This window comes from Lathamus discolor, chromosome 20 (genome assembly GCF_037157495.1).
Source record: "Lathamus discolor isolate bLatDis1 chromosome 20, bLatDis1.hap1, whole genome shotgun sequence".
In the NCBI taxonomy this organism is placed as follows: domain Eukaryota; kingdom Metazoa; phylum Chordata; class Aves; order Psittaciformes; family Psittacidae; genus Lathamus; species Lathamus discolor.
In genome coordinates this window covers 4,410,650-4,432,162 of record NC_088903.1, presented here as the reverse complement: position 1 = coordinate 4,432,162, position 21,513 = coordinate 4,410,650, and the positions used below count along the sequence as shown (strand labels likewise).

The window sequence follows — 21,513 nt, the reverse complement described above, 5'->3', positions numbered from 1 at the left end:
AGAGTAAACTACTTCAGCAGAAAGCTGTGCAGTAGTCCCTGCCACTCACCAGTGGTAGGTCAGGTACCAAAACATGCCTGACTTTGCAGAATTCAAAGGAGCACTATTTCAATAAGGCACCCACAGAGAAGCCACAGAATGAAGTTGTTGCAAGATCCCCTTGCTGAGCAAATCCCTACCATCCCAAACCGCAGGCAAGCTCTTGCCAGTCTGCTTTTGCAGGGCAGGAGCAGTTGATCTGGCAAACAGACACTGCTAGGGCTGGGATGCCTCCAGCAGCAGAGGGGTATGCACACTGAGCAGCAACAGAGCTCAGGTTCCTTGGAAGTTGACCCGGCTCCAGAAAAGCTCCTGTTAATTTACAAAAGCAGAGCAGTTCTAATTACAAACACAGCACTTGCCTAACAGCAGAGCCTCAGGCAAACTTCGAACCAGCACCAGCCTATACTTTGTTTCTTCCCTCACTTTAGGGAATAGTATAAAAGGCACATGTTGCTGACTAGGATTGTCTGTATGCAGCTGCTTTAACTACCTGTCTAGTCCTTTCATGGTGTTTGATTCTACTTGTTACCCTGAGGTAACTACTGTAAAGGGCACAGCATGGCCTAGGCATGTCTGAAAACTGCATTCCCAGGGTAGGAAGCCTCTGAGGTGAGGTGCCATGAAGCTGCACATGAGCAAACAGAGGAATTGCAGCTTGACCCTCATGTACAAAATGGCATTTCCAATCCACAGAGTGGCTGTGAAGCTCCAGGTGCTGGGCTTTATTGCTGAAGCTGGAAGGCAGATTAGAGAAGTCAATATGGATTTGATCAAGGCCACATCAGCTCCCCTTAAACCATCTGCTTCTCTGGAAACATGGCCCCCCTTTAGCTGGCTATCTGCTTAGTCAAACCCTTTCCCTTCATTCACATCTATATGAGACACAGATTACTCCAGGAATTCATAGATGATAGCTGCTTTATCAGAAACACCGTTTCCACAGCTCCAGTCACCTCCAAGGAGGAAGGGCAATATCCCAGGCGTCATTCCAGCAACAAAACAACCCCTCAAGCAATGTGGGCTCTAGAGATAAGAGAAGCATCACTCTGAAGGGGAAGCTGGTACAACAGCCTCAATAGTTAAGAAATATTGTCACACAGAAGCAAACTGTGAGGTATGGCAGCTGAACAAACGCTTCCGGCACTTACACTACCAGTAGCAATGCCTCATTAAGAGACCATTTGCTTCCACTTGGCAACTGCAGGACACTTGATAACATACTGGCTTCTCAGGTCAATGGAAACTACAGTTCTGATTCCAGCCCCCAAATTGTAATTTACGTTTTTGGCCTCCTCCAGTCAATCCCCACTTGCAGGAGGCTGACTCCAGATATGTTTTGTATTCACCTCATTGCAGAGACCGAGTGATTCACATCACAAACTGAATAAATAAGGAAACCAGTTTCCAAACTCATTTTATTTCCTTTGAGCATTCAGTATTTCTCAACAGACTTTCTGTACTTCCCAAGACAACCCAGCAGCATTCCAGCACTGAACAATTCTCTGAACTTAGCTACATTTTTCTTTAAACAACAACTTTCTGAAAACAGGTTCTCTTTCTGCTTTGAAGTCCAAGATCATCTGTGAGGGGAATTGCTTGGCAACAGAATCAAGCAATGTATTTTCAACCATAAGAAAGCAATTTATTTTCTTCGCAGCCTCATTTTGCAGGCAGGGGCTATTAAGAAGTAGCTTCTTAGAGGGCTTATTATAGGTTACTGGGATACTAAAGTGCATCTGTTATCTCTCCATTGGTGCCTCATACACTTCTCAGAAATAAGACTGACACAACACTGGTAAAGGCTGGTGGTTTTAAGGCTTGGTTTATGCTGAGAATCAAGTGCTGGTTTTCCTGTACTTGGTGATAATTTCCCTGGTTAGGGCAAGTTGTCACTTCCCTATACAAGAGCAGCTGTTTGTATAGTTTTCAACACAACTATAATCCCTGGCCTGAGATTAACCAGGCTGACGCATTAGTAATCACAAAACAGTACTCCATCACATCAGTATAGATCCTTATTCAGGGCATTTATGCAAAAATGAAAAGATGGAGGTTACTTGGGAGTGGAAATATGTTTTCATTCAAGCCCTGAGATCAATATTACTCTTCTAAATGACTGTCTCCAAGATGTCCTCAGGTAAGAAACAGGAATTTACTGCAATGGTAAATAATACTTGACCATTTCTCTGAGGAGGCCACATTCTACAGTTTCTAAATTTTCAAATCTGTTTTCCATTAATTTAAAGGACTATTTTAAAATTGGAAATGCTAATCTTGACAGAACAGTGGGTAATTCCATCTTTATATGGTAATATTGTTTAAGTAACTTTATTGTTAATACAAATGTAGTTAGCTTACTCTGAACAAGACCATTACATACACATAATCTCTGCATAAGTGACTTCAAAATTTCCAGTCCTTAAATAATTACCAAGCCATCAGCACTGATGAGAATTTCTGAGCTGGAAGACATGCAGCTTAGCCTTAGGACACAAGGTAAGCATCAAACTCCTGGCACTCATAGCAAGCAACACTGTCTAGTACCCACTCGCGAGTCACCATGGCAACATTGTCCTTTTGCTGGATTGCTGTAAGACAAAGACACAAACCATAAATCTGTTATCAGTGAGTCAAAGCAAGCTGAAGGTAAACTTACTGATGTCTTTCAGATTAAGCTATTTGCTTTATCATCGACATTTTAAAGGCCTTGATAAAAACACCCCAAGTCTCAAACCAGTGATGTGGCACTACTCCTCCTGTAAACAACGCAGGTAATCGTGCTGCCCCAAAGAGCAGCTGCTGGGCAAATGGTGAGGCAGGAAGATGTGAACACCACAGAATAAATACCAACAGGAAAGAGTGCAGCCCTTGCTATCTTTTCATTGAGGATTGGTGACAGAGCCTCAGGTCCTGTCTGCTCAAGCGTACTGAGTATGTGATGAGCAATAGGTCTCATGGAGAGAAGCAACAGAAAATCATTGAAGTGCTCCCTGCCTGTGCTTCACCAGTTCAGGATCTTTATTTTCTCATTTTTCCCAGTGCCATGGAAATAGCTGTTGGTTTTACATCATCCTCCTGCTTCTCTTTTTTGTTGAGCTTCACTGTAGCCTAACTAGCTCCCATTCATCGCACAACTCCCACTATCTCATGCAGAAGTCACTCTGGAACACTTCCACTGGCAAAGTCTGATGGTTTCTCTGGAGCATTTTTATTAAAAAAGTAGGAAAAATAATAGCAAAAATAAAAAGGCAAAGCTACATCCTGCTCTGCAGCTCCTGCTCTGCAGTTTGATATTCTTTCTAGACCAAGAGAATCTTGTCCTGTCTGAGGCTCCAAGGGCACGCTTCCATCTTTTAGAAACTATCTCCAATGAGAAAAGTTTCTGTAAAACTGCTGAGTCAAGAACAGGATTTGCCTGCCAGGCTACCTTAAGACCTATCTATTGCTGATTCTTGAGATAATATACCTTGTTCTTACAGAGTTTTCCGAGACATACCTCCATCTCCAGATACAGCAGGATTTTATTTCGATTCCTCTACAAACCTCTCTGATGCTTAACTATTAAAACGGCTGAGACCAGGAAGACACTCAATGGGTACCATAAAACAGTCCACAACAGTTGTTTTACCTCTGTAATCTGTGTTTTCCATCCAAGCATCTGGCTGCACAACCACGACAGCAGTAGAATTCTAGGATTGCAAGATAGGAAAATACAAATGCTGCTGTTATCTGTGTGTCATTAAATGACTCTCACACCCGTCTGCAGAGAGTGATAACTGGGCTAACTCTGCTTCAGCACATCACTTCAGAGAGGACTTGAAGAACTGGTAGTCAAGGAAGAAAGATGCAAGCTCCTAAGAATTGCCTGTGATTTCTCTGTGACTTCTATGATTTTCTGTGACTAAACACTGAAGGCTTTTTGTGCTGGAAAGTGAGGCTCAGTGCTGGTTTCAGAGAGTGCTCTGATCAGTTTTCCTCTCCAAGCTTGCCTGTCTTCCAGCAGTGACCAGAGCCTAGAACACAAGAACTGCTGCTGTGCAGCTTGGCATCACTGTGCAGCCACTTCTCTGCCATACCTGTATATATTAGCCTTTGACAAGCCCATGAAGGCCACATAATCTTTTAACATGCTGTGTATTACACAACTACAGACTCTTCACAATGGCAAGTGTACCATTCAGTAACACTTACTGGGGAGTGTGTGAACAGATGAAGCTGCTTCACAACAGAGGCACCACAAAGCTCCACCATCCATTCGAGATGCTCTGAAGAAAATCAGACAAACAGCCTATTACTTCAATGTTTTCTATCACATTGAAACTGATACTATTCCCTAAGCCCTCATGTCTTTGTTCCAAGATATAAACAACCATAATTTGAAAGAAATTTAAGCCTTAGTAGAGAATAAGTCCCTTCAGGTTCTAGCCTGCTGAGGAAAAACTCATTCTCTTCCCTCAGTCAGGACTAAACAAAACCAAACCCCTGATGCAGCACAACAGCACATGCACAAACCAAAGAGAAAGTCACTAACGATTTATTTCCTTTTATCATAAGGATGTAAACCATGAAATTCAAATTCAACCCCAGAAGTCAGAACCACAATTCTCTCTCATTAACAGAAGTAGTTAAAGTGTTTAATTTCACCAATCTGTTGAACTGATAGTGAAGAAGAGAAATAAGACTCTCAAGTCTAAGAGCCAGAACTGATGATCACTGCAGCAGCTGAAAGCACTGCATCCTCTGCAGTAATTACTGTAAATGTCAAGAGATGTGAGGATATCTCACCCAGTAAAAAAACGAAGTTAAATGGGACAAATCAGAAAGGAACTGCTGAATAAGCTACAAAAATGGGAAGAGAAGTACAAATATTTTTAGGTAACAAAATTCGAGCTGAAATTTTCAGGTTTAACAAAAGGCAGCTTTTGATTTGCATAGAAACTTGTGCTTTGTTGTGTGTTTCAGTTTTAACATCTGCTTCTAGAGAAGATTACACTGAGGATGTGTCAACTGCTACAAAAATGATACTTAGGTAGGTTTTGCTAGAAAAATGTTAACTAAGAAGGAAAAAATGCTTAAATACAAGTTCAATAGCATGTAAAGCAACTGCCAGGCAGCATGATGATAATGCTGTTCCTTCACTGCTAGAAACTAGATAAAAGGCCTGTTCTGAAATAGAGTGAAATTGCCAGAGCAGTTCTCTGAGGACAGCCAAATAGAAGAGAACACCACTTTGTTCTGCCTGGAGATAGAACTGGGTAAAGTTCTATACCTCTGCCTCATGGAGGTGTTTTGAAAGTGTCAAAGTAAGAAGGACAAAAGCATCCAAGAAGAGGTCAAATATAAACCTCTGGTGAATGGCCACAACCCCCTTCCAAATATTTCTTACACTAAGAGTTTAATTCCACTCAACTGACACACCTGTAGTCATATCAGTGAAAGGGCCATAGCAACAGATCTCAAAGTCTTCAAAGATCTGAAAAACAAGGAACATGTTAACAGAGTACCTATGGTGTCTTTAAAGGACAATACTTCACGTGCTTGTTTCATTGCACTTCTCGGACTGGTTATCAAGCTATCACTGTTTCACAAAGTAGATCTGAAGCTCTTTGTAACCTGCAAAACTTCACCAGCCCCCTGTTTCAACCCCCAAAACCTGTGCTATCCTAAACCAGTTATAAAAAGGATAGCATTCACTCTAAGCATAGTGAGCCACGACCTTATCTCCTCTCCTCTGCTGCTGACAGAGCTCACTTTCATCTCTAGAAATGCTGAATTTGTACAACTCTCTGTATAGACAACAGCAGAGAAATGGGAAAAGGTTCTAGATGTTCAGTTGGCATAGCCACATATCTGTAACAGTCACAGCAGGATAGGGTTTTCATCCCCAGCATGCTCATACCTTTTTAGTCAGAGACTGCCTAGCCCTCTTAGGACCTTGGTGGTTTCTCCCATTGATTACATCTCCTCTAACTTCAAAGTTCTCCTGCAACATAACAAACAAAAAGTTTGGTCTTCATTAGAATTGAATCTATGATAACTGAAGGCTCTTCTCCTTGCTTCTGTGTGAGCGTATGACAATATGTCCCATGTTCTAGCACTTCCAGTCAATGCTGTAGCAACAACTTCCCCTTTTCACCCAAGCACAGGAGGGCTTTTAATACCCCTTTCCTAGTGCCTTTTTGGGGCCAAGGCTTTTCTTCTTGGCTTGCCAGAAGGTCATATGGATTTTCTACCTGAAAGTGGCATGCCTGCTCATTAGACACATGAAATCCATCCTGTGTCACTATGACATTATCCAAAAACATGTATTAGAGAATGAAAATGCAAATACCACCCAGGAATACAAAAATCCACCTAAGTCAGTGTCATGGCAAATAAACCATTGCTAACAGGAGAGACAGTAAATGCTGGAATGAATTTTCAGTAGTTGGGTATACTAAAGTTTAAAAATAAACCAAAACTATGTGTGTAGCTCTGTCCCGACAGTATTTCCTTTAACAAACAATAGATCTTTTCCTCTAGGCTGTCACCCAGAAAAAAATACGCCCGACTTGTTCCAAAAAATTGTTAAGGACCCATTATACCTTCAGTAACAATGAAGACACATAGCCCAAGTGTGGCTTTTGGTCTTAGCATATGCTAAGGTTTACAAAGCCAAATTTCCATATATTAAATATATAGACAATATCTGAAGTTACTCTAGTAAATCTCTCAATGTGATAGCATTAGGCATTTGAGATTTCACTCTTAAGCTAAAAGACCTACCTCATTCAATATCCTTCCTTCTTCAAAAGACTGAATTACCCCTAAGAAAAAGATCAGAACAGAACAAGTCATTTTATGCAGCAAAATTGTTCTTCCACTGCCAACAGTTTGATTTTAAAGTATTTAGAAGAAATCCTGCAACATGAAGAGACATGAAGAGATCTTTTTCGGAAAAAGTGAAGAGTACATTTCTGGTAGAAGGGCAGAGACCATTCAGCTCCAAACCAAGTTATACTTACACTGATAACTAACCACCCATTTTCTTCCTGCAATACCCAGGAAGTACTTCAGTGTCCGTTCACACACCAGCTCCTTATCTGCAGAGCAAAAAAGAGAAAGAGTTCTTTCAGCTTGCCAATAGTGGAAAAAACCTCAAAATAGCTCAGGTTATTTGTACCTAAAAGCAAAATTTTTTTGCTAAGTGCAGCAGCAGAATATCAAAACCATCTATAGAAACATTCCCAGATTCTTGTGTCCTGATTCTACTAAACAGAATGAGATGAATAGAAGCAAATCTCATACACAACTTCTGAACTCAGTTTTTGTCATTCAGCAAAGACAAAAGGCAAAACAAGCACAAATATTAGTCAAGAGAGAACAGCAACAGTAGGATTCAGTGCTAATGTTGGCAGGAACTTTTATATGACTAGCCATGTAACATCATCTTTTACTCTACCAGAACAACTTCAAGAGGCAGTTTATCCTATTTGAATCTGTATGAAGACAAAACCATATACCTCTCCAAAAGCATATGGTTGTGATGTTTATCATACTCTTCCTGAAGAAAAGGGTAAAAATTGAGTTCATATATTTGGAGTAACTGGAATTTCTGGCTCCTTTCCTCTGTTGGTTTTCAAAAGCATGAAAGGCTTATGTGACAGACTGTATCCAAATATGAGCCAGTTACAAGTGCTTCTACGAAGCAAAATGCAAGCATAGCATAGAACATCCCCACATCCAGATTTGGCTCAAAATAGCTTGCTTTTTAAAACATTGGTTAAAAGCTATGCCTAGATGCAGCAATAAAGTAACTTAATTTTCCCGATTAATGTTTTGCTTTGCTCAAGTCAACATAATGCTGTTTCAGAATACATTTGTCAAATGTACAACTGTAGTATTGTACCAAGTTCCTTCCAACTTCCAATAATAGGATTCTTGAGCTCTACCAAAGAGCAAAACCCAACTTAAGTACCTTAACTAAGCACACAAATAATAGTTAGGATGAAATAGTGCTGCTTTGTTCCTATGGAAGCACAACTTCACTATCAGCTACCAGCAGTCATACACACAGTGAAGTTCCAGTTTTCTATTTCTATTGAAACAATACCTTCTCCTCAAGCTCACTCAGATGTACTGCTGAGCTGTCTTGCTTGTTAGTTAGCTTAGAGTTAACATTCTACGTAGTGTATATATCCAGGATTAGTTCACATAGCTCCCAACAAACCTGTTTTCATTATGACGTGGGTGGTTCCTTCAGTAACATGATTAGATAAAGTGCTCTCAGTTTTTCTCACAAACTTCTGGACCACCAACTGAAAAGTAGTTAAGAAAATAAACAGCAAAACAGATTAAAACCCCCAACTACTCCAGTTTATTGGAGTACGACATAGTAAGAGAGTTACTTTAAAGTCCTAGATTTATTTGTGTTGGCACACAGAACATACATTTCTTCACAAGTCAATAACTTTGGCATCATTCAAAGGGCTAAAGCAAAGAGCTCTGTGTCAGTAGTTTCTAAAACCAAAAGCCAGATCCTCCTGGACATGGAGGTTTATTAACGAAAGAGGTTTATTAGCAACTGAGAATTGATTAATTACAGAAACTCTCACTTTGGATCAGAATTTGGGTAATGAAGCAGCATCTGAGAACATTCAGGGATCCAACCACAAGCCCCCTCCCCTTCCAAGCCACAAGGCTTTCTAGAAGTGAAATCCTCTTCATTTGGAATAACTGGATTTTCCAATAGGCAGCCACTTTAAAAAGTTCAAATTTCACTAAGCTGAACTGTGCCATTTACAGGAAGCATTCTCAGATTTTTAGGAGTGAAAAAGTTTGACCTGAGTTGCTGTACTGCTAATCTGCAGGTCCTGGTAAGATTAGTTTCCATTATACTTCCCATTTTCTCTCTTTATGCTGAGGACTATAATAATCAGGAATACTTAACAAGTGATCTCAAACTTCTTGAATATACTTACATGCTCACTTTGACTCAGGCCTGATGCCACAATGGACATTGCTTTCCTGTTAGTCACAACTGGACTTGTAAGATTTTCTTTCCCAGGTGCATTGTGCAGAGCAGACAGAGGAAAACATACGCTTCTTTTTGACTTGCTTTCTTGAGCACAGCTTTTATTAGCTTTCTGAGTCACTAAAGAACTATTTGTTGCTTCTGCAGTTCGAGGGTGAAGAGGTCTTACAGAGGAGGAAGAGTTATTTGAACTCTTGGTCACATTTCCAGAGAGATTTGATAAGACAGATGCACTGCTTAACCTGGTCCCACATTTCTGCTCATCCGCATTTTCTAAAGGAAAAGAGAAATTACTCGTTGAAACAATTTTGTCTTCCTTTTAGTCATGGGGGAAGGCTGTTGAAGTTTAAATGTTGAAGACTTGAAGTTTAAATGCTGCAGTCATTTCCTCTCCTTATTTGTGCATTACTTCACCTTTGCCTCCATCATTACTTTTGCCTGATCTATAGCTGAGACACAAGACCTGTGAAACTTTTAGTAGTGTATCTGTCAAGAAGTACTAATTTACATGTGGGAATCACTCCCATTACTGTCCAAATGTTGTCCAACCCCACCCTGATGGGCAGCTACAGTTGGGCTACAAAACAAAACCAACTAAACAAGAACTAACATCTTTTTAAATTGGCCAGGAATATATAAATTATAATCCTTGATTTATAACAAAAAGTTGCATCTTGCTCGTATAGAAAAACTGTTACAAAGCAGGAAAAAGCAGAAATCAAAATGTATTGGATCCATCTTCAATGTTACCTGCTGCAAGCTGATGCTGACTCTGTTCCTGCACCACTTCCTGCACAGGTTTTGTCTTTTCCAAAGCAGCTTTGTTCTGTAGAGCATTGTCACACTTAAGAACTTGCTCCAAATCTGGTCTCTTTAACAAATGGCATTTAGAAGATGGAAGGAACAATTCTGGAGACCTTCAGAGAGGGAAATTGGCTTTAATAGGGTTTTCTTTGTTACACTTTTAAGCATCACAGCTGAGTTATGGCAATGGCTCAAAAACTTCAAGGTTGTTCCCCACCCCCCAATTTTGTTAAACTACAAGACTAGAAATAACACCTCTCCCCTCTACCAACACAAAGGAAACCCAAACCACCTACCTTTCTTTCCCTAGCTCTTTGATTTTACCGTTGAGAGAATCACTTGGCAAGACACGGAAATCATTGGCTGAAAATCCCTTTGAATTGCTGCTTCTGTGATTTTCAAAATTGACTTCTGAGGTTGACTCTGCCCCTGGAAGAAAAATAATTCTTAAATAAGCAAAATAAAAGCAACAATTCTTAGTTGTTCAGGTAAGAAGTCAAACACCCCCTAAAAATCTCTGTCCAGATTCACTTCAGAGAGGCAAGAATCCCGAAACAGAAAGCTACACAAAGTACAAAGCCATCTGAAGCAGGCTAACAACTAAATCTTATTTTATTTATTAAAGCATCTCCGAAACTAAGATGTTCAGCTTCATATTATGTGGAAAATGTAGGATATAAAACAGGCCAAAGGCAAATTTACACTATTTAGTGCAATTTATGAATCCCTCAACACATTCCCATATCTCTGTTCACAAGCAGTAGAGGCATTTGTTTGCTAGCTAAAGATGCCTGTAATTTGTATCAAATCATCAAGAACTCTAATCACAACTGTTTGTGAGAAAGCTAGGAAAGGTTTTCACTGCTATTTACCTCCTTGTCTCATCTGTTCCATTCCAGGTGTTCCTTCACTGCTGGAATGTGGCAGTTCCCTATGGACAGGTAAAATTTCACAGTCCTGACTTCCGTGCTGCTTCAGCACTGCCTCAAGTACAGCCATTTCTTGCTGAAGTTTCTTTAGGTTATTTTGCATTATATTCTTCTGCTGCAAAGGATACACAATGTGGCATCATTCCTGAAAGCCCCAAAGACGGTTTAAAAGGAATAAAGTATTTCATTCTTATTTCATTACTTTCTCTCTCAAAAGTTCCAATACCCTCTATTAAAAACATGCTGTATACACCTTCCCATGAAAGCAGCTCAGGGCTTCAGGGATCCTTTTAAAAACCTAAAAACTTCACCCTATAGGATAAAGTAGTTGACACAGCACTGGATACATTCCTAGCTCCAGCACTGACACCATGTGGAACTTCTTTCTCCTGAATCAATAAAATAACCTCAACCAGACAGAAAACCCTCATCACACAACAAACCTAAAAGCTCCCTATCAAACCACACAGCCACCATTCCACCCAGCCCAGGCATAGCACAGAATCCTGGTCAGTGGAGCTACATCAGGGAGCAAGGTAGCTCCAACACAAAACAGTTTTCGAATTTAGTGCAAAACCTCACTTACCTGTGTAGTAAGGATTTCACCCTGAGAGAATGGTTCACACGAATCTTCTAAATTACTTGTTTCACTGTCATATGCAGGTGCTTCACCTTGAAGAATATAGAAGAAAAATCTTAGTCATAAAACCCACATCAAACCAACCCAATAATCATGGCTCTTACCACACAGCCCCTGTAGCCAACTCTCATGACAAAGTGACAAGTTTTGAAAACACTGGAGTTAGAATCACAGACCTACTTTAACTGAACATTTCAAAGAACATCATGTCACACATATGGCAAATAGAACTCCAAGTGTTTCAATAGCAATGGGAGAGTCTCAGCTACTTATGGAATCTGTAAGGTCAAAATAAGCACTACAGAATTCTAGTCAAGTTCACCAAACATTTCAGGAGGGGAAACAACTTTGTGGGCTTTATGGCTATGGCATTACAGGAAGAAATTGGCACTTCACACAAACATCAGTTTCAGCCAGACTCAGCCTGGTCTCCAGTGCCCACTCTATTCATTTTTGCTCTGAACAAAGAATATTGGAAGAACTTAATTTTCAGGAAATAACCCCCTGAGGGTTTTTTGGTCGATTGTTCAGGGCTGATGCACTCCTTTAAAAGAGCAAGAACCACAAACACAGAACTAAGCTCCTGTCAAACACCTAGGTGCAATGACATGACACACACAGCTGCAGAGATAGAAACCTTGGTTTGTACCTAGGTTTGCTGCCATGCTTGCGTCTTCTTGGCACTCATCTTTGGAGCTAGTTTTGCTTCTCTTCAGCCCTCCAGTACCACCTTGGAAAGTTTCTTTACTCTCTGTCACACTGTTCACCTGTTTAGATGTATGAGCTTGTCCTGAAGGAACCTTGAGCTCCTGTGCTACTTCAGCTAATTCTTCAGATGTGTTGGATTGGGAAGAAAATAAGTTGACGGAGCATTCGGACTCCTGGCTTGGGGAAACGCATTCATTGCTTAGGGCAACTTCAGGCACCTTCTGCATGTTATAGTCCTTGTGACTTCCAGTGTGAGGCAATGTGATGGGACTCACTGAAACCTCTACCACAGACGTTGCTGGTTTACTGCTTTGCAAAGGTGTGCTCACTGGTTTGCCAAATATTAATGCCTGAAAACACGGTAAATCTTCATCCTCACTAGATTCTTCATCTGAAGATTGCAGTTTCTGTGCTCTTCTTCGAGGTCTTTGAATATGCTGAGATCCTGACTTAGAACTACCACTTCTATTGTGTAGTTCTTGCTCCAGAGCATTGTCACCTCTTTTTGCAAACACAGCAGATCTCTCTCTCCCATGAGCTGCAGAAAAGCTGATGTTCTCTCCAATCTCATCATCAGAGCACAGTAAGCCATCAGGGGTTTCAGACAAACATGTGAAATCACTATTCCTTTTACAAGATTCTCCTGAAGCTTCTGTAAGTGAAAACTTTGGCATCCCTGTGTTGGCAGCCTGGCTTGCTCCTTCTTCATTCTCCTTTACTGGTTTGCTTTCTCTTTTGCTACTTTTTTCCCCAGTGACTTCACAGCTGAATTCAGCAGCCCTTTGCTGACAAGGTGTAGGACAAACCACTGAGCCAGAGTGAAAAGGTTCTATTGGTCCTTTGTTATCAACAACTTTGGCCTTTCCTGCTTGACTGTTCTCTGAATTGAAGCATGTTTCACCGTCTGTGTTTGTATCAGTTCTCGTATCAGCCTGATCACTTTGCCTTATATTACTTTTAATTGGATTCTGTCTCAACTTGCTTTTTATTCCTGTGTCAGTTGACAATGTCTTTTCCTTCCCTTGCCCTCCTTGCAATCTGCTTTTGTCTTCAGTCCCAGCAGTGCCCGTCCTTATTGGTGTCAGAGTCCCTCGATTTGCAACCTGTGAAACATCATTCTCTTCCTCACAAACCCTACTCAAGCTTCCAGCAGTTGTTTTCTCTCCTTTTAGGTTTTCTGGTTTTAAACAGTTGCTCTGCTTATTTTCTACCTGATCAGCGCATGGTGTCTTAGAAGTTTCAGAAGCAGAATCTTCTACTGCACACACCTTCTTGGGAATGGAACGAAGGCTGAATGACAGGCGTTTTGAATGCCTGAATATATTTTGCAGAAACGATATGTCCAACTCGCTCCCTTCAGCATCCTTGGTCAATTCCAAAACATTTTCAGCCATTGGCAACTTTTCAGCTCTCAAGTCCCCTGGAACATTTGGCGTATCACGTCCAGTACATGATTCAGTCATCTCTTCAGTCGGGTGAGAAGCAGACAGCACAACAGCCTTTGAAGGATACTGCAGGAGAAGAGGGCTACCTTCGACTTCAACTTCTTGAGAACCTGTATCAGGCACAAAGGAACTACAAGTTGAATGCTGACAGGAAGATGCAGGATTGATGACAGCTTTAGCAATTTCTGCAGTATTAGATGAATTCTTTAGACTAATCTGTATTTCATTTGCTTCCAGATCACTATCCTTCATATTAGTAAGTGATTTGGAACTCGACATACCAGAGGGCTCATCCATGTCTTTGCATGCAGAAGTGTGAACTAACGCATTTGTTTGGATTCTAAAGCTAGCCCCTTCATAATCACTGTCATAACTTCTTGCTCCTTTCATTTCAACTCCTTTTCCTGTCTCTTTTGTCATTTCTTCAGAAAGTAACTGCAGCCTCCTGCTACGCCTGACTTGTCTTTGCTCAGAATCAGCTTTCCTGGGTTCTTCACTGCTTGGGTAGCTATCGATCTGTGGCTCAGCCGGGTCAGCAGAATCAGAGCTTCTATCCACTACTAACTGTAGGGCACACACAGGTCTAGTAGAACGCCTGCATCTTTTTGCTGCAGAACTTTTCTTGGTGCTTTTCTGATCACAGTCACTCAGTTTTAGCTCCCCAGCACTGTGCTTGCCAGGCACCTTTTCAGTAGCTGTTTTCCATACAGATCCCCCTGGTTCCTCAAGTTCTGCTAGTGTATTATCCTCCCAATTCTCAGAGAGCTGACCCTCATGAACAGCAGAACTTCCATCACATCTTTTCTTTTCGGCATCTCCAAGGCACCAGTTAACACTTTGAGGGGACCCATTTGCCTCTTCATCTTTTTTCCTGATGAAATCCTCAGGCTGCAGGGCACGGGGAATCCTCCTTTTTCGCTTTAGTCTGTCTTTGCTTGAATGATCCAAGAACTTATCAGCAGCCACATCTTCCTTTTTTGCAGGAGGTAAAATGTCTCTGAAGATAACAGAGGGATTTGATTTCCTCTCTCTCTTGTATGTTTTCCCAAATATTTTATCTTTGATGCTATCTGCTGTTTGTTTTGATGATCTCTCATTTCCTTCCACCACTGCAATTTCCACACAATCCACCATAGGGTCAGTCTTCTCTGAAATACAGGAATCTTTATCTGAGAAACACGCATCTCTGTCCCCTGAAATGTCAGCTGCTCCAGTAGAATCACCCTGGGAAGAACTGGAAGAGAGAATCTCGTTGCTTTTTGAAAACCATTCATTGACTTTCTGAATGCTTCTCTTCAGTCTCTTCTTGGAAACTGGATTCGGGGCAGCACAGTGAGGCAGCCCTGGCTGAAGCAGTTTCTCCAGAGGAAGTTCTTTCTCATGAGAAGAATCATTCTCAGGTTCATCCATTTCCACAGCTTCCACACTTTGTGCAACATCTATTTCCTTGCTTTTATCCAACCTGCTCACTGAGCTACCTTTTAAGTCACGCTCTTTGCTTTTACTATTGCACTGAGTTTGCTCTGCATCCATTTCTTCTGTGCTCTTAAAGAAAGATGTGTCCCCACTCCTTAAGGGACTGGCATTACCTATTGTGTCACACTGCTCCATAAGAAGGTCTCCAGCAAGAACATTGAAAGGAGAGCTCTGGTATTCAGTCATAGTCACTTGGCCAGCTTGGGCACATTCAGTGATATTCTGAGTGCTTTTCTTGCTCAAAACTTCCTCTGAGGAATTACTTTCACCTGAAGATTTAGAGGTATTAGAAATTATTAAACCCTATTTTACAAGCAGAGGCACAAGAACACACTTAACTGCTACTTTGTTTTAAAAGAACTCTTTTTATTTCCCCCAAATCAGAATATTATGCTGCACTCATCTCCCTATAGAGAAAAGATGTTAATCCAACTTCTTACATGAATTAGCAGTCAGTTTAAAAAGGCATAATATGGCTGATGGAGAATAGAGTAAGTTTTGCAATTTGGTTAAGGTGCTTTCTCCCCCTCTTCTGTTCCTGGTTATATACTTAAAATAGTCACATTTTAAGTATTTAGTCTACAGGTACAGTCTTGTATTATGGTGTCACTAGCTGCAGGCATCAACAAAATTACAACAGACAAGACTGCAAGTACACATATGTAATAATGTGAAATAAAATGTTAATTTGTGGTCTTTTCTTTCAAGCTTAATCATTTTTGTCACCAAAATAAAGAACACACCTATGATATCTTGTAGAATTACTTCTTCAGCACCCAGTTTGTCACGCTGTGTATCGCAAGAATATTCATTCGCCATCTCAGCACTCTTAAGTTCTTCTAACTTCTCTTGAGCTGAAATCTGAAGTGCTTTTTTGTCTTTTAACCTGTTGGGAAGGGAAATCTACTTTTATTACATAGAAAGAAGCAATAGATATAATAGAAGATGATACTTAATCTTCCCTTTTTGCTCTCTGAAATAGTTTTTGGAGAAGCCAGTCTGCATGATTGACACTTGCCACAACTAGAACCCTTCAGAGATTTGGGCCATTTCTTTGAAAGATCCTTTTACCTTCCTGAAGATAATATTGACATTCTAAAGCATAGGACATGCTCTTCTATTGAAGATTTAATGTCTGGGTGAGCAATAAAACACTTAGAAACCAGTTTTAAAGCGTATTATATGACAAACTGCTAGGAGTCAGCCACCCATTCTGCCCTGGTGCCCCTGAAAGTTGAAAATCACTTGTGAGGTTAAGAATGCTCTTAGTCCTGTGCTAAGAAATCAAAACACAGAAATGAGACTACATTTTTAGAAAATATGAATTCCTGAATCACTGTTACTTACCCAATATTGCTTGACTGTTTGAAAACTTCTTCAGATGAATCAGAGCCTAAAACCAAATCAGCTGTTACTCTGGTTGAAATGATTTGGAGAAAGATGACTTGCCACATTCAGTGTTTAGCTTAATTCCTTCTAGAGGTAGATACTTGCAACTTTGATAAGACAAATCAAGTTAAATTCTACAGTATTTTAACCTCATGATAATAATTTCTACAGATAAATATCCACGTGGCTCCAGCATAAAATTGTTTAGAGTGACTGGTAACAGAGAGCTACTAAGGGTTAGTTAGCTAAAAGTTATCAACTTCTCAATTCCTACATGAAATAGCCACTAGTATTTAGAGTTTTGAACTGGAAGACAGAGCAATATATTTGAGTATCTGCTTTGGGTCATCTGACTGATGGTGACAGAAGCAACAAGGAAGAGAGGCAATGAACACTGGCTGTTAAAAGGAGCAATTCCTTCCCTGAAGGAACAGGGAGAGAATGAACTATGCACAGCAGTTTCTCACAGCAGTCAGCATCAGCTAGGAGAGAAAGGAAATATTCTTTCCTTAATTAGATTTCAGGTTTACTTCTGGTTATTGACCATAGCCTCAAGCGCTGGTGACAAAGCTTAATATTCTTTAGATGACGATAGTTATCATTAGTTACAACTTCCTTCACATCTGTGAGCATCTTCTTTGGATTTTGTACACTGAGCCTTAAAGGTTTACTACAGCAGCATTATTTCCTATAACAGAATAAATTACGGAAAAAGCCCTTTGATGTACCAATTTGGATTTGTCATAATTTGTCGCTTTGTCCTTATTTTGGGTGTTAAGAAGAAATAAGTGTTTATAAAGACTTTGAACCTCATTGTCTTTCATTACTTTGCAGGCACTATATATAAGCCCAACTACTGTAAATCAACAACAGGTCTTACCAAACTCTATGTAAATCCCTTTTTGAGAGCCACATTTCTGGGGTTTGTTTTCTAGGGACCTCCTTTTGACCCTACTATCTGTATCCACATTAGCTTCCTGGTGACAGGAGAATAGAAAGGAACAGTTAATTATAACAGTAGGTTGTTTCCATAAAATAAGTGGAGGTTACTTAAACTACAGCAGGTGGGGGGCTTATACATATATATTAACTAAGTATTTAAATTGGCAGTTTCTATGCAAAAATCCAATACATATAACTTACTAGATGAATATCAGTAATGGAATGCATTAACATGAACAATTAACATGCGTTTAACAGCTCAAATAATGAAGTTTTATCTTCCTTAACATTCTATTCAGTATTAAGCAGCTGAGGCTAGAAACCAGTGTACCATGAAAAAACTCCTACCTGCAGCAACCACACTGGGTTGGTAACGGCTTAAGAAGTCCTAAGACATAGTCATGGTCCTACCACTGAAAAGCCTACTAATATTCAGAGCTCATTAAATAGGAGTATGAAAAGACTTTGGGTAACAGAATATTTTCTGGCAGTATTTTCTGTAAGTTCAGGTCATGTCATGCAAAAAACTTTCAAAGTAGGTTAGGAAGACAAAAATATTTAGATGTCCTTGCCTGAAATAATATTCAAGTCAACAAGTGATCTGAAAACAAAGCAAATTCTCCTATTCCATTCATTTATGTACACGCACACATACACATTCCAAATAAAACACTATAAAATCCACAAAAAAAAGTGTGAAAAAAGAATAATACCAAGGTGCAGTTTTCTTGCTCATTTTCTTTAGCACTTTTCCTGCCCCTGAAGCCCTTACTTTGGATGACAGAACCCTCTTTGCAGGGGAACTCAGCAGCAGTGGCTTCTGTGGATGGTTTAGGAAAGTGACGACTGTTTAAAACTGAAAAATGGCAAAAAGAAATAAAAAGCAAAAATATTTCCTTACACTGAGCATGACAACAGGTATTATATATTAATTGAACAGTCTTAAACAGAGCAGATGCAACCAGCATACATACAGCTAAAACACGACTACCAGAGAAAGAAATCCAATTGATTTGGTGGTCTGATTGTCATTTACGAGTTCTCTTCAAGTGTTAAGTAAAAGTAAAATCTTGATCTTACCAAAGAATTTTGCCAAGCAGTTTTGATTCCATGGATAATCCAGCAAAACCAGGATCTACCACGGGTCATTTTAGAACGACTGAACAAGTTGAAAAGAATTTGGAAAGTCTCTTTTCTACAACGCAATGTATTGATAAAAAAATAAACCAAACCTCACAACCCACCACTTGCCCCAACAGCATCTTAAAACACGAAACCTGGGGACGGGCTTTGGACAAGGGCCTGTAGGGACAGGACAAGGGGGAATGGCTTTAACCTGCCAGAGGAGAGACTGGGATGAGCTCTTAGGCAGAAGCTCTTCCCTGTGAGGGTGCTGAGGCGCTGGCACAGGGTGCCCAGAGAAGCTGTGGCTGCCCCATCCCTGGCAGTGCTCAAGGCCAGGCTAGACATAGGGGCTTGGAGCAAGCTGCTCCAGTGGAAGGTGTCCTTGTCCATGGCAGGAGGTTGGAAATGGATAAGCTTTAAGGTCCCTGCAACCCAAACCATCCTAGGATTTGATGATTCTGTGATAATAAAAAGCAGGATTTTGCCACACATTTCTAAAGATTATTTGATACACATTCAGCCGTATTTCAGGAACTGAAAATAAGATTGGTCGGAGTCACCAAATGCACAGTAAAAACCCTTTACACTGTTCAAGAGGTTATTGTAGAAAAATCGTGGAAACTTGATGGAATATATACTTCTACATCCAAGAAAAAAAAACTTTTGACAGTTCTTCCCATATTGAAAACTGCACAGGAAATGAGATACCCTGCAAATAATGATGATACAACTTACATTTTACCCCAGTGTCAAGCTCAAACGCATGGATAGTTTCCAACAATCCTTCAATTAGTTGCTTAAATCTGGAATTTTCTCTCAGACTTCTGAAATAACATTACCACAGAAGTTGTTTTAAGACAAATGTATGGTAACAGTTCTCTGAGAATTCTGGCTGAACAAAAAAGGAATAAAACTCCAAAGTGGAAAACAGGACAATGAGAAATTGATGCCAAGGAACAACACCACAATTCCCCAAAACAACTCTTACTGTAGGAATTAAAACTATCACAAAATGAAGATGTCACAGTTTTCCGCGTGTAGGTTTAGCACACAGAAAGCAGTTGTAATGACTGAACAGTAACACAACCTACCCTTGACAGTGCAAACATTTGCTAAGAACAGTGTCTTCACCCGCATATAAACCCGAAACGGGTTTATACTGGGGGAAGGCACAAAGAGTTACCCCTTTAGAAGGTAACAGCTACCTTAAAAAAACCCATCTTTTCTTGATTATTTCAGTCATTTTTAGGACAACGATTAAGTTTCCCTTTGAGTTCAAACTTCTTATCCTCAAGCCCAATTGAAAAGATGAAGTTACCTTTTGGTAACTTCAGTCTTACACAGTGGACACTCTGTCACACCTTTCTTCTTTCTGCTGAGTAGTTTGAACATGCAGAACCTGGGGAAAAAGAGAATAATCATAATAGTAACAAAAGGGAAGAATTTCCTTTGTTTTAAACCTGATCCTAGGCATACAGCACTTAGTAGAAACCCTGCGTTATCAAGCTGAATGCCTGTGTTCTTGTTCTGGGGTTCTGATGAATTAATCTGTGCCTGACACATATAAAACTGCAGTTGTTTCTCATTCAGAATGGGTTTTCCCCCTCAAACAGCTACACATTACATTATCAAAACACAAAACACATTAGCACTAAACAAATCTGTTTGGAGATTTAAGAACAGATGGGCCAAGCACTGCCATTGCAAGCTTTCAATCCTACCTGCAGAATATGTGATCGCATTTTGTTGAGACTGGCTCTTTCATCACTTCCAAGCTACAAAAATGAAGGAAAACAAGAGCACAAAATTACATATAAACCAGGAACAACAAAAGAAGATTCAGAAATAGTCACTTGCCTGATCTTAAGAAGAAAAAATCATGGTGGGGAAGAGAATTAGGAAACATTTGACAGTTTCTCATTTGAAAACCAGGTATGGTAACAAATACTGTTCCTATGTGATATACACAGATCTACCAGCTCTTCCCAATCTTTGCCTTCCACTGGCAGAAAGACTGCCTTTTCATAAACTGCCAGTTCAGCAAGGCAGGAAGCTTGGCGTTGGAACACCAACACCTTTTTCAACACTGACCTCCTGTGGCAAGAGCGAAGCACAGTGCAATTCTGGTGGGTTTAGGAGCCCACAGGGCTCTTAAAATTCAATTCTCTTTATTTTCTGATAACCCATTAATCTTCCCAAGCATTTGAAAATAAAGAGAGAGAAAAACAAAAGCCTCAAACTGTAGCAACACAGATTCATGTTATTCTCCTGACTTACCATATCGGGCACTCCAAGTTCTTCTGCATAGCAGAAAGCACATTTTGCACATCTCCAACAGCAATCAGTGAGAAGTCCATCTTTCACAGCCGGAAATATTCTACAGCAAAAAAGTAAACAGCTTTGCTTCCGATTTGTTGCATCCCATGAACAGTGCTTTGCACTGCCCGACTCTTCTGTAGCATGCTACTGAATGCTTGGCTGCTATTTCTTCAGCATCTTTACAGCACCTGCGGAGTTCTTGCTCTGAATCCTTCGTTAAAACCTGTCGAGTCTCTTGCAGTGAAAGCGACAGAACGAGCTCGCAGACGCAGGGACACGGCAAACACACGTAAGCAGCAAAACCCCAAAGCCCCAAAGCTTTCTATGTGGGAAAGGACACAAGGCAGGAAGCAGCCCTGCTCATGAAGGAGCCCCGAGAGCTACCGACCCTGACCAGCACAGGTGAGGCCCCACCGCCAAGACGAACAAAACCCAATTGACCTTTACGTTGGAGCAGGGCCGGGCCCGGCGGCGAGGGCTGCCAGCAGGCCCCCGCGAAGCGGCCCAGCTCTCACGCTGCGGTGCCCCGGCCCGCACCGTCCCTCGGCCGCAGGGGGGGGCGGGCGCCGCCGGTGCGGCCCAGGAGGACGCTGCCCGGAGCCGCTCCGCCGCCCGCCTCAGGAGCCGCCCCACAGCATCGCATTTCGCGCCCTTTCCGCCACTCCGTGACGCCGCAACACC

The 21,513-nt window shown here is 40.8% G+C and overlaps 1 protein-coding gene across 3 annotated transcripts; it reads right to left on the bottom strand.

The window, feature by feature from the left end:
* Nucleotides 1–1,443: 1,443 nt before the first annotated feature.
* BRCA1 (BRCA1 DNA repair associated) lies at nt 1,444–21,483 on the bottom strand. 3 transcript variants are annotated; one of them, XM_065698872.1, is made up of 23 exons: nt 21,274–21,483; nt 20,791–20,890; nt 20,235–20,288; nt 19,832–19,912; nt 19,249–19,337; nt 18,102–18,244; nt 17,327–17,423; nt 16,405–16,450; nt 15,801–15,943; nt 12,078–15,326; nt 11,375–11,460; nt 10,732–10,903; nt 10,156–10,288; nt 9,806–9,972; nt 9,003–9,328; nt 8,252–8,339; nt 7,047–7,124; nt 6,808–6,848; nt 5,942–6,025; nt 5,461–5,515; nt 4,234–4,307; nt 3,671–3,731; nt 1,444–2,630 (listed from the first exon to the last, which is right to left on the bottom strand). In XM_065698872.1, the coding sequence occupies exons 2-23, from the start codon at nt 20,868–20,870 to the stop codon at nt 2,527–2,529; spliced, it is 5,451 nt and encodes a 1,816-aa protein (XP_065554944.1). In that variant the 5' UTR covers nt 20,871–20,890; nt 21,274–21,483; the 3' UTR covers nt 1,444–2,526. The 3 variants fall into 3 exon arrangements, with proteins under 3 accessions (XP_065554944.1, XP_065554945.1, XP_065554946.1); XM_065698873.1 differs by having other exon boundaries at nt 15,171–15,326; XM_065698874.1 differs by lacking the exon at nt 12,078–15,326.
* Nucleotides 21,484–21,513: the final 30 nt, after the last annotated feature.

What these genes read in the sequence shown, in the direction of transcription:
- BRCA1 (XM_065698872.1), bottom strand. Translation starts at nt 20,870, where the DNA reads ATGGACTTCTCACTGATTGCTGTTGGAGATGTGCAAAATGTGCTTTCT. An exon ending in AAGACTGAAGTTACCAAAAG is followed by an intron (nt 19,338 to 19,831) that starts GTAACTTCATCT and finishes ATGTTATTTCAG; the next exon opens with AAGTCTGAGAGAAAATTCCA. An exon ending in AGGGATTTACATAGAGTTTG is followed by an intron (nt 16,451 to 17,326) that starts GTAAGACCTGTT and finishes ATTTGGTTTTAG; the next exon opens with GCTCTGATTCATCTGAAGAA.